Source organism: Drosophila simulans, chromosome 2L, assembly GCF_016746395.2.
Source record: "Drosophila simulans strain w501 chromosome 2L, Prin_Dsim_3.1, whole genome shotgun sequence".
Taxonomy (NCBI): Eukaryota; Metazoa; Arthropoda; class Insecta; order Diptera; family Drosophilidae; genus Drosophila; species Drosophila simulans.
Window position 1 is genome coordinate 3,104,255 of NC_052520.2, and position 12,904 is coordinate 3,117,158.

General features: G+C 39.9%; 2 protein-coding genes across 4 annotated transcripts in view; one reads left to right on the forward strand and one right to left on the reverse strand.

Moving 5' to 3' along the window:
• Nucleotides 1–12,904, reverse strand: part of LOC6730818 (protein MLP1) — a 72,260-nt gene that overhangs the window by 35,375 nt on the left and 23,981 nt on the right. For 2 of the 3 annotated variants that reach the window (XM_039294965.2, XM_039294962.2), the window contains exon 4: nt 253–389. In XM_039294965.2, the coding sequence (XP_039150899.1) occupies nt 253–389 (137 nt within the window). Of the gene's footprint in view, nt 1–252; nt 390–3,604; nt 3,731–12,904 lie in introns of those variants that run through there. The other variant, XM_039294970.2, reaches the window with a different exon arrangement.
• On the forward strand, nt 1,075–2,403 carry LOC6730820 (serine/threonine-protein phosphatase PP1). Its single transcript, XM_002077951.4, has one exon. It carries the CDS (start codon nt 1,150–1,152, stop codon nt 2,155–2,157), a length of 1,008 nt encoding a protein of 335 aa, XP_002077987.1. The 5' UTR covers nt 1,075–1,149; the 3' UTR covers nt 2,158–2,403.

Sequence of the window (12,904 nt, forward strand, 5' to 3'; positions counted from 1 at the left end):
GCTAGAAAGTTTACAAGTGCGATCAGAAGTTTTAAATTGTGAAGCATACTTTTAGGCTTTCACATTAAAGTAAAAATACCTCAATTTCATATGCAAAACTTTGTAGAATACTTAACTGTGATGGCTACAAATGATTCATTTGGTAAAAACCTAACAAAATATAATTTTTAACAGTCGTTTGACACCCAATCAAAACTATATCATATATAATATTAAGGTACACTATTACATTATATAAATAAATATACTTACGCAATTGAGTGTTTGCCAATAGCTTCGGCGATCCGCTTCCAGACGCAGGGTTCGATGGCCGGGACGATGAGGCATTGCACATTAAACTCAAGTCACTGTGCGAACTCTTGTGGCTGTCCTTGCTGTACGAGCGTCCACTGTAAGGAAAGACAATGAACATCCATTAGTTATAATTTCAAATTAATTACTCAACAATCGTCTGCTCAATAAACATTAAATCAATTCACTGAAAATGTGCCCATAACAAATGCAAACTTTTCAACCGGTCATCGTTAGTTTTTCCCCACAACCATAATTTTCGCATTTTCCGTAGCCTTTCGAACAATCTGAAAACTTCGCAACGCAGCGACGGCACTTGAAAATTCATAAGACTGTGAAATTATTGCAAACATTCTTCAAGCGTCGCTGAGCAATCACAAAACAAACAAAGCAGGTGAAAATTGGAAAATCAATTGGAAGACGCGTCAAATTTATGCACCGCCGTTTTTCCGTTAAGTGGGTGAAATTTCATTTGCGTCGCCGCTGTTCAACTATTTTTTCGCTTGCACTTTTTTACGTACGACTTCCGTCGACAGCTCGATAATTAAAAACTTTACAAAAAAGGGGAAAATTTCAGCAGGAAACCACTGGAAACCACCGAGTTCGGGACGAGTACGGGACGAGTACGGGACGAGTACGGGACCAGTACGGGACCGAGTTAGGGACCGTTAATCGTTAGTTTTAACTTTTAACTTCATGTCGCATTAATTGCAGTTAAAATGAGTTGATGATGAGCTACCATTTACAATAATGTAAGACATTTTTTAGTCAAAAATTTCATAATTTTTCCTGGCTTTCCATTTACTGTCAGTTTTTTATTATTTGAGAATACACTTGTTGATTTCACACACCAAAACGATGGCCGTGTTTATGCAAAGTTTACATATCGCGGGGCAGTTGTCGAACAGCGAAGCGAGTACTGACTACCGTCTGCCTGCGGCCCTAAATCTGAATGATCTGCTCAATAAACTGATGAGCTTCCGACGCTCAAAGATGCAAAGGCTTCCGTTGTTGGAGACAGAAGTGAACTTACTGTGCACCCTGGCACGTGAACTTTTCCTCGACGAGCCCATGCTGCTCAATGTTACGGCACCCATTAGAGTTGTGGGCGATATACACGGGCAGTATCACGATCTGATGAAGATCCTCGATCAGTGCGGATATCCGCCGCAGACACGGTATCTATTTCTTGGGGATTACGTGGACAGGGGCAAGAACTCGGTGGAAACGATCACCCTGCTTTTGGCACTGCGCGTCAAGTTCCCAAAGCACATTTACCTACTGCGTGGAAATCACGAGTCGCAGTCGGTGAATAAAGTCTACGGATTCTTCGACGAGTGCAAGCGGCGCTACACGGTGAAGCTGTGGAAAACCTTTGTCGATTGCTACAACTGCATGCCCGTGGCAGCCATCATTTCCCACCGCATCTTCTGTTGCCACGGCGGCCTAAGTCCGCAGCTGAAGGAGCTGAGCAACATCGAATCGATTGCCCGTCCCACAGAAGTGCCCGAAACGGGTCTGCTATGCGATCTGTTGTGGAGCGATCCGGATCGCTATGGCTTCGGCTGGACATCGAGTGATCGGGGTGTTAGCTACCTCTATGGGCGCGATGTACTCGAGAAGTTTCTGCAAAAGAACGACTTCGATCTGGTGTGTCGTGCCCACCAGGTGGTGGAGGATGGATACGAGTTCTTTGCCAAACGCCAGTTGGTCACCGTCTTCTCGGCACCCAACTATTGTGGCTTGTACGACAACGCAGGGGCTTCAATGGGCGTGGACAAGGATCTAGTTATCTCTTTCGATATACAGCGGGGCGACATCCGAAGAGTCGTCGCTAGAAGTGGGAACGTTTCTCCCATAAGTTGAAAAACAGACGGAAAGGCTGCTTGAACTATCAATTCCTGCAAAGATTAGCAGTAGCTTGGAAGCTCAGTAATCTCAAATTGTGGACCAGAGCCAAAAGGATAGATCATCTCGCTATAAATGTACTATCATCAAGTAACAATTTCACTTTCATGAATGAGCATCTCAAGCATCAAAATGGCATTACTGCTTGATGATACTACATGGAAAATGTATAAATTATAAATAAAAATTCAGCAATGACCACCAAATTGTACAAAGCAATTTTATTTCGAGTTTGGTTTTTTTTTTCCGGAAGAAAATCTGTTTTTTAGCACGCAACTTTCCCCCCTCCTCATAAATCAACATTAGTTCAGAATACTTAATTTCTTGTCGGCAAAGCCGCGTGCATAAAGAAAATAAAAGCGAACACAAATCAATTTCACTGCGTAAACTATGCCAAGTCATTCGGAGTTTTTGCAGCGAACATTGTTTACCGGCAAGCCCAGCTACCGTTTGGCAATACTATATTTTCACTGCCAAGGTTTGCTTTCTGTGTCACCATTTAAGGCGCCGCCTTGGCCAAAGCCAAGAAATAGCTAAAACGCCAATCCCCGAAGAAAAGCGAACATTTCCGCCTGGGAAGGCTGAAGTAGGAAACAAGTTCATCAGCACAGCTAACCAGTGCGAGTTACAAATGTGGAGTTTTCAGGCATTATACAAAAATCCAGGGAAAGGCGGGTGGAAAGTCGGCGACTGGGCGGTAAATAGATTTAATTATGCAAAACGTGAAACGAACCCATCGACACGCTGAAGAATTCGCTGAAGCGTTAAACACTAGCGGAAATCGAGTGAGAGAATCGATTGAACAGAAAGAGTCGGCTAGAGGCTGCCGAAAAAGAGAGGGCACTATTGGGCGTACTCGCATTATAAACAGATTGTAAATTTTTAAATAGCAATGTACCGATGATGGGGCTGTTCCTTCGCCTTAAACCCGTGACGTTGTTATAAATATTTATTATATCATCCCCAGTCCGACCACAAAGTGCAAAAGCTGAGGAGCAGTTGCAACTGCGATGGTTCGTAATTAAAATGCATTATTAATGAAATGCAAATGTCGAGACATTCATGAAAATCTGAGGGGAGACATTAACGAAAACCTAAGAGGGGAGACAAGTACGCGATTTAAGCACGTATACTATAGATATAAAAATTAAATTACTGAAATTGAAATCCATTCAATACACTCCTTGTAATTACCAACACTTTGGCGAATGATGTGAGTTCCTATTCGGATATACCCCTTTTCTAAAAGGTATCTCAAAGTGCACAGACAATCCCCTAGAATTATCTGTACTGTGTAGGAATGTAATCACAGGCAAAGGCAAAGTTCCAGCCCAAATTTTCACCTGCTAGGAACACACCTTTGCCTCTCATTTGTCAGCTTTTTGGGCTGGAGAAACACGCTTACCCTTTCACCGATGTTGCCACCACTTTGAAGGCAGTTTTCTGGCCAGAACGATTGGGGTTTTTGGATACCCCAACTCCTCCAGTCATCAGGATTACTATGGCCAGCATTCCCTTCTCTTCGCGAGAACTGGCTTATCACCTCATGTGCAATTGAGAAATATATTTTTTAAAATATATTTTTTTAATATTTTACGCGTTTTATGAAAATATAAAGATCCACTACATCAGTAGTTTTTTTTGACTGTTGAATCAAAGAAAACTCTTTTTAAATCTTAGTTTTACGAGGATTATCTTTCGTCACCTGAATCAGGTGTTTATTGCGAAATCCCCAAAGCAATTCCGTTTCCCTCTTCACTTGCGACACTTGTAAATGTTCACTTTTACAAGCTGACAATTAATTCCTTGTCTTTTTTTTTTTTTTTTTTTGCGAATAGATGCCACTGGCTGCATTTTAATTGCCACAGCAACAAGGACACAGACGACATTAAGAGCCATGACAAAATCCATAAAAATTCTGACAACTGAGCTGCCATTTTCCAGGTTTTTTTTTCTGACTATTTTTTGATGGCACTTGGCCAGGCCAGCAATTGATCTTTGGCCTTTGGCAAATGCAAAAAGTGAAAAGAAAAATTGACGGGGCAATTAGGCGACTTCCTCTCGTTGCCAGCAAACAGCAACTTCGAATTGCAGTTTCCTCAATAATTCGTCGTTATTGCTGTGGCAGGCATCCATCTGCAGACCACGGGCCAGTTGCATATACATACATAGCTTGTATATGCATCTGAATTCATTATGCAACCGTTTGCCATCTCCCTCGACTCCAGTCGGAGCAGAAACAATTCGTACTCTTAATGAGCTTCCATTAAACTTAATTGCAGCTGCAGCTCTGTTTGCACTCAGCTTTGTTTGTTCGTTCTACAAGGAAGGAGATGGCAGTGGGGAATTGGACGATCCAAACGTTTGAGGGATTTATCCCCCAAACAACGTATTCCCCCTCGATTTTCGTTGCATTTCTTGCTTTATTGTGTTTTGCATACCCAGTAGTACACAGCACATTTCTAGTGGTATTACAACTTTTGTAGTGTACTTAAATACTCAAAATTGGTTTTATTTGCGTACATGCCCAATCGATAAGCCACAATTTTAATTGAAGTTTATATCCTCTCGTTGAAACGTTGCGTACTTAACTCATTTGCATACTTTCACTTGGCTAGGCCAATTCGATTTAATGGCCATTGAAAGCGACTGGCAGTGATTGCACTTCGCGGTTGCCCTCTTAACCTCAAAAGAATCTTCTGCGAATGTAGAATAATTAAATTGTTCACTTCCTTTGCGGAGAGCGGCACAATGAGTTCATTATGCGAGATCTTATTTACATATATACACGGTTTGTATCTTGCGAAAATTCTCATTAATCAATTCTTTTGTTCTCCAACGTAACTAGGTGACCCTTTGTTTTAAATTATGCTGGAATCTAATTGCTCTACTCACTTCTAATAGAAACATCAAATAATGAAGTGGAATTTGGCGTAGTGAGCAGCAGAGTAAAACAGGCTATCTCATTTTCAAATATATAGATTTAAAAACTTCGATTCATTTATCTCAAATTAAATGCTCTTTAATGACAACATAACCAGACTGACAACTTCAAGAGTGAAGCACAATGAGAGCTCCAATCTAACCGGCCAAACCAAACCAAACCACACGAGAATCGCAGCTTTTGTTTAACGCATGAGTTATTAATGAACATTAGCAGCATTTGATGTCGTCGCAGACCGCAGACAAGTCATCGCCATGGTAAATGCTGGATGGTAGATGGTAGATGGTAACAATAACGACACTCAACTGGAGTGCAGTGCTCCAAAGTGGTCGCCATGAAGCCGGAGACACTCCATCCGAGAACTAAGCAGCTCTAATGGAAGTCATAGCGGAGGTGGAGTGGGCATAAGTCTGTTCAAGTGGCTGGAGAAGTAGAAGTGGCTCACTTCAATTAGATCTACTCATATAACTCAGCTAATTTCGCACGATACAAGATGGGTTTTGAATGGGTTTCGGTTATGATATAGCGCACTTTACTATGAGTTCATCAATATATAAGTTACTGTACATAGATACATCTTGTATCTAATATTGTAAAGTGGTTATTCACACAATCATACTTTTGTTTGCCACATTCTGTTTGATCAGTTTGTCAGACTTTGCTTAGCGGTCTCAAAACGATTACCAAATGGCAAAGACCCCTCTGCGGAAGGGGTATTACCAGCCAGCACTCCCCCACTTGTTAGCCAAGTCTAATGACTCCGTCTCATAGATGGGCATATAGACTGGCTGGCTGGCTGACAACCTGCTCATTGGCAGTGCCACACTTTTTCTTCCATACTGCAATAGTTTATGTCATATATGGGCAGTGGGATATGGCTTACAATAGCATTGGGGTTAGGAAACCATTGCAAATAGCTGGAAATGTTGGATGGGAAGACAGCACGCTATACTCGGTGATTCAATGATTGAGATAGATACTTCACAGAAAGCCGACGGAGCGCAGAAATGTGCAAATTGAAGTGACTGTGCGATAAGAAATGTAAATGTTGGTTTTCCTAGGCGGAATTTCATCTGAAGTCGTCATTAGTCGGGGTGTTTGTAGGAAGATCTATCGCCGCTGCCTTCGTGTCTGTGTTAATTAGAGGCTTTGTTCTAATTTTTCTTACAGCTATTTGACACTTGAATGTGGATCAGTGGAAGTTCTGTAATTTTGTTTAAAATTAAAGAAACCAAAACAGCCACATGTTTGTATAAACCGTAACATTAAGGCATTCATAAATACCAAAATTGCATCATATTCCCCAAGGTCTTAAATTATGATCGCATCGCAGAGGAGCCAGCAAAACATTAAAATTCATATTCGTCGAAATTGCGGTCAACTGAAGAATTGCTGTATAAATAGCAATCCAGCCAAATATTGGCTTTTCCACTCGGTCTTTTCGTTGTAAGAATTATGGTTATTCTTCAAATTGTTTGTTTTCCAAAGAGAACGCATACATACATTTTTCGTTTGAGTGCAAACAAAAACAAGAGCCAAGTTCGAGCAATGTGAAATGGTTTTCGAGCAGAATTTAGCACATTAGCGCACTCGACTGGAAAAGCTCGAAACGGAAATCCCAGAAACGCTAAAAGTGTCCATTAAAAACATGCATAAATGTATTAATTGGTGTACAAAAAGTTTGCCAAATCTTGCTCTTTCCATGGAGGAGGGAAGTGGCCAACTTTGGTTACAAAGCAAAAACCTAATTGATTCTGGGCCTCGGCAACCGGCGCCGTTTTGCTCGAGTGCCCCCCAATATTTTCCATCATCCATGTACAATGGACGAAGCTGAGCGTAAACATTTCAACAACTCTTTCAATGGCGATTTCTGCGGCGAGATAAGGAATAGTGGAACAAAAGATAGTCGAGCTCTGATTAAAGTTTGGCCTAAGCCACTTGAAGATACTCTTCTATTTGTATAATAATAAAAAGTGTAATTATCACATTAGCTTTGAAGTCAACCAACACTTTAAAATATACTACAAAATAAATAAAAGTATCTTGCAGCACAACAGCATTCTGATATTCTCCAATATATATTTTATATTAAATAAAATTTATGAAATTTCCTTTAATCTATATAATTCCTATGTTTGATGGTCTTCTCTTCACCTTGCGGATGTTGCCACATTCACTCACAAACACCGTGCAACAAAGTTTGTGTTGCTTTCGTATTTCGGAAAGGCCGAAAAGCGAAACAAGTGTTTTCCACGGCGTTGCGCTTCGTTTGGAAAAGCGACGGAAAAGCGGTGGAGCTAAAGATGCAGCAACATTTTGCCGACAGTCCTACTTTTAAATATAGAATTTGAACTAATTTCGCTTGTTTTGTTTTTTGTTGCATTAGTTGGGATAGATGATTCCGTACTACCGATGATGTTTGCTGCTCTTTTCGGCCGCCGAAACTTTTTTTTATTCCCATGGCCGGTTTTTTATTTTTTGCCGGGTCTATCGAGCGAGAAAATCGGGCAAAAATAGAGTTTGGGCTGCGCTGGGTTGAGTTTTGTTGAGTTAGTGCCGCGGATGGATGGGCCGCTGGTGTCGTTTATAAATAAGTCATGTGATTCATGAGTTGGAATTATTTGTCTGTATAGTGTAATAGCCGGCATTGTGCCCTGCTTGTTGTGGGCCAAGCAATTCTTTTTTCTATTCGCCGTTTTTATTTTACCAAGTCGGAACATTTTGATGGGCGTCTAAGTGGCTGGCTAAAAGTCGCTTTGAAGTCCACAGGCCACCGATATGGGCATAGAGATATCAAACAGAGATTTGTGGGCGTTTAAGTGAAATTGAATTGGGGTAGGTGCACATCAAACATATTAAATTCGGTTTAGAATTGAGTAACAATTTCTTTAAAATAGAATTACTTCGAAATAAAATGAATTAGTGACTTATATAATCCATTGATGGCTCACCTAATGCAACCATGAATGACTTTCGTAATTCCCACGCGCACATCAACAGCAACTTAATTTTCCCTTTCTATAGAACACACACAGCGAAAATACATTTTTCTTCAGCTCTGATACTTTCACAATGCTCAAACAAAAAACAAACGGAAAAAGCTGAAAATGCAACCAAATCACTTAAGCTCATTAGTTAATATCCAATTTATAAAGAAGCGAACAGAAGCAAAGACAAAAAACTTAAATCGCTTTCGGGCAGCGAGGAGCAATTAATCAAAAATCATCGGGAAAAACTCAAGAAGACAACGCAACGAAAATGCCGAGAAATTTCACCAACTTGTAAAACATTTTCCCGAAAGCACACAGATAAATCGAAAAGAAGGCGACAAATTAAAATCGCCAGACGATTGCCACATAAGATTTTTCCCATCGACATTACGAAACGTGTGAGAAAAATCGCATGCCAGAGATTTGGTGAACTTTAATGGCAGTCAAAATGTTGCCAACGCCCCAGGGAAAAGGAAAATCTTTCAACACCCCGAAATCAATAACGAAATAAGCTGGCGAAAAGCGAGGCAAAGTGGTGTTAAGGGGGTCAAAACAAGCGACACATGTCATGGGTTAAGTCAAGTGACTTCTGTTGCTTGTTTAAGCACACGGAAAAAGTTTTGATCTTTTTGGGTAAGTCTTTAAATAAATAAATACTTATATTAGGCAGCTAGCAATACACAACTAGTTAGTTAGGGTTTATCTTTGTTAAATTTTTAAAATATTTTTTTGTATTTAAATATTTAAAAGAACTACTCGTATTAAGCGTTTGCTGTCCACAATTTTGGTGACTTAACGTGGATTGTGTAAATGCTCACGTGTCATGGTTGTATTTTCAGGTATTTTCAGGTATTTCCAGCTTGCTGATGTGCCTTGACAAATTCATGATTTGTCGTCGATTCCTGTGCCCTGTTGCCGCCCACTTTCCCACCCGCTGCCTCGGCTTTCCACAATTTTTCCGACTTTTCCACTCCACCGTCTGTTTCCCACTTCATTTGGGTGCACACACGCAATAATTTCCCATACGGAAGGCAATTTGTTTGCCACGCTCACATAAATTTATGGTTTTGGAGGTATTCCTTCCACATTTTTTTGTTATGGAACCTCAATTCGGGCTATATAGTATCCAATGATGATGTCGATGATGAGCAACGAATGCCGCAGGGCGGCATTACTCAGCTGTTCATTCGGTGGCACTTAAAACGCCATCAAATGCCATTGGACACGTGGGACTTTCATCATCCCAATCCAGAGAGAGTACTTTCCTGGCTGCCAACGGCAAGCCCTCCGCAAAAATTGAGGTCATTTGCTGCTAATTACATATTAATGTACCCCGTCTGGCCAACAAAAGCAAAAACTCCCAAGTAAACCGGGCAATGTGACACATATTTCAAATTAATTTGCACAAGGCACAAATAGAGGCACTGAGAAATGTGGAACTTATCGTTAAATGTTGAAAGCACATTTTGATTTATGAGTAGTTAATGCCAGCAAAGGCAATTCACCCACAAATCCAATTACCTGCAATGGAAATTTAATTTAAATTTAAAGGCGATTTTAAGACTGTAAGCTGTCATCAGCAAAGATTTGTTTGATTGTAAAAGTGTCACTAAGAAATTGTTTAATACCAACACAAAATGTATAATCAGATTGCATTGTATTTAGGAATTTGCAGCTTTGGAAGTAAATTGATAGCTATGGGATACATTTTATCGCACTGTAAATTAGCTTAAGTTTCATTTATCAAACCAAAACTTCAACTGCGTAATATTTTTTTAAATTCTCACTTATAATTTATGCTGACTGGCAACCTTGCCGTGCACCTCCCCCTTCGCCACGCCCTTCTCCCCGCCCAGCAGCTAATAAACAATTTTCTCTAGCTACTGGAAAACTTTGGCCGCCGCAAAAACCAACTTCATTACAATTTCAAATTCTCTGTTTCTTGCACACTCAACGAAGAAGCCAAAACTTGTAAAATTGTAAATTCCCCACCACTCGCACTCGTAATTACTCTGTGTAGCTGAAAACCGACAGCGAAAATATAGCTGGAAATTGGCATGAATTGTTAATGCAAATTCGCAAAATGCAAAATGCTAACTGCAAAATGTCCGGCTGGCGGCGATATTCAACGAGCGTAAATGAAAATTCTAAAGGCGTTGCCGGCTGCCAAGGGGAAATCCGATGGAATGGCGGTCTGAATGAAACGCTTAATTGACGTCAGAATGCAACAAAAGCTGCGATTTGCATGCGGCAATTTCATTAATTCTGATTGACCATTTGATTCGGTTTCGCTCGATTGAGTTGGCCCCCCTCGCAAAGCAAACTTTTGCTGGGAATTTCGGTATTATTGGGTGCGTTCTGGTTTCAATCTTCAAATGGGCTAACAACATGGCTCAAATCAGCCACAAGGCACAAAACTTGTCTAATTCATTAAACGCAAACCCCCCGAGCGACCTCGCATCTGAATCCATCGAAATGGAAACCTTTTGAGAATACAAAAAAAAAATCAAATCATATGAAACAAAAGCCTTGCCCGTTTGTGAAACTCGTTACAGCGCTTAAATGTAAATGTGTCCGAGAGATTTATTGCGTTCCATTAGAACTGCGAGCACAAGACATTTCTACCATTTTTTTTGGGGTCAACCCAATCAGCTTTGCCATTTGTTAGGCTGGCGAAATATAAAACGATTTCTTTTATAAGCCCACTTAGAGCTTGTTAAAGACACAGAATAATTTATAGTGGCAGGTTAATTGAAATAAATTAAATATGCTGCTAATAAGCCTCGCCTTTAAATTATTTCGTTTGAAAATTGAGAAATCTGTGCAATTTAATATGCAACAAAGTCACTGTAAAGTTCTTTTGTTTTCAGTCCCAAAATCACCCAACCAAAATATTAAACTTGTCACTCTAATAATGATTTATGGCCTTCCAGCTTGTTCCTGCACATTTTGGCCGCATTTCACACCCAAAAAGTGCCACTCGTCAAAAGGTCGAAAGGGGGAGTGTGTTTGGGGTCACAACTCAGGCGAACAATAAATTTCCCACCAAACCCCTAAATGGGCTGTCCCCTCCCTACGGTTTTTGGAATTTTATTTTATTCAGCCAGAAACGCTCGTAAACATGAGCCGATCATTGATTAGCGCATAAATATTCAGGCAACGCCTAATTGGTACGAGGTTCGATTCGATTCGATTCGACTGGGGAGCTCAACTTTCTGGCCAAGTTCAGGGTCAGTTCAGATAAGGTATTATAAGCCAGACCGATGGCAACTCATTTGCATTTAGCTGGATGGGCTTAACAACTTTTTAAACTCCTCTGTTGGTTTTTCTCTTAAGCAAACTGCAAATGGCAAACAACAGCTAACCACACTTTCGGTAATTTTCGCAAAGGGATAAGTTCACACGTAAATTGTAAATTTACTCAACTAGTTCCTTGTTAACTTTCGGCACTTTGAAACACTTCGGGTCTTCATTTTATTTTGGCCAAGCTGCCGAACAATTGGGCTGCCAATTAGCTCTGTGAGTTTCAACTTTTAACAGCATTTGTTGTCAATCAAAAATTTAACATTTATTTGGATCATGGCTGGTTGGCAATCAGCTAAGACTTAATTATTTATTATAATTCACCCATACTCAGTTGATTATTAACTTTTAGATCTTAATCGGCGCACACATGTGTTCCATTTCATGCTGCGCAGATATTTTGCGTTTTAAATTTGGCCAATCAGTAGAAAGCCTAAAGTAAACATTAATAAAATTCATGCTATATTTGATTAAGTTTTTAGTGTTGTTCTGTGGCCATTTAAGTTTTTTATTCCAGTTCCTTTTGAAATTTACTTCTGATCTAAAGTAGAAACTTTTGTTCATGAACAAAAGAATGAACAATTACCGACCATAAAAATTGTTCTCAGAATCGATTAATTGATCTGAGCAATTCGAATACTGGTTTTTTTTAAAGCGCATAAATATTATCTGTAAACGGGATTCTCGAGAGTATAAAATTATTCCAATTCATATATTTTTCAGCTGCCAAGTCCGTCCAAAAATGTTATCTTTATTTGCTTGTCCAGAGGCAGCTAATTTAATATTTATATCCATTAGTTTTTTAATCCCATTAAGCATTTATGAATGGCCCCCGCTATGTAAACGAAAAAATTGTTTATTAAAAGGGTAAACAAAAATGAAAAGAGCCCACAGAATGAACACGACTTTTCCACCTTTCGCACTTTTCCTTTTTGTTTGCCGAACAAGTTTGCCTTTTTTGTGTACACAACTTTTCTTGTTACTGCTGCCGGGCAAAATGTTACATAATATGATTTAAACTTTAAACTAGCCGAAACGAAACTGGTTGCATTTTCAATTAAAACCGCTCGCGTTTTAATTTTTGTGGGCGTTTAAGGGGAGTTTACAGTGTTGACAGCCCCCATGACACTTGTCACAATATTTGCCACCAGGCTTTAAAGTCTCCTCAAAATGTCTGTCTTGGTTTGTGAATTTGTGAATTTTATGCGAATTAAAGTCGGCAGCAACTTTTTCCAGATGGAAACGACTTTATTAGCCTTTTCCATGCCATTTCTCGCAATCGCATCGCATCGCAATCAACAGCGAATCCAATTGAGTGTGATGGGCAACTTTTATTAATAACACCATGACATTTATGGCTATTTTATCGAAGAGGCAGAGACAATCGCCGACGTCATTAGAGTTAAACTACCATATCATTGCGAAAGGTCAAAGTCGTAAACACAATATAGACAGTTGTATCTGATGG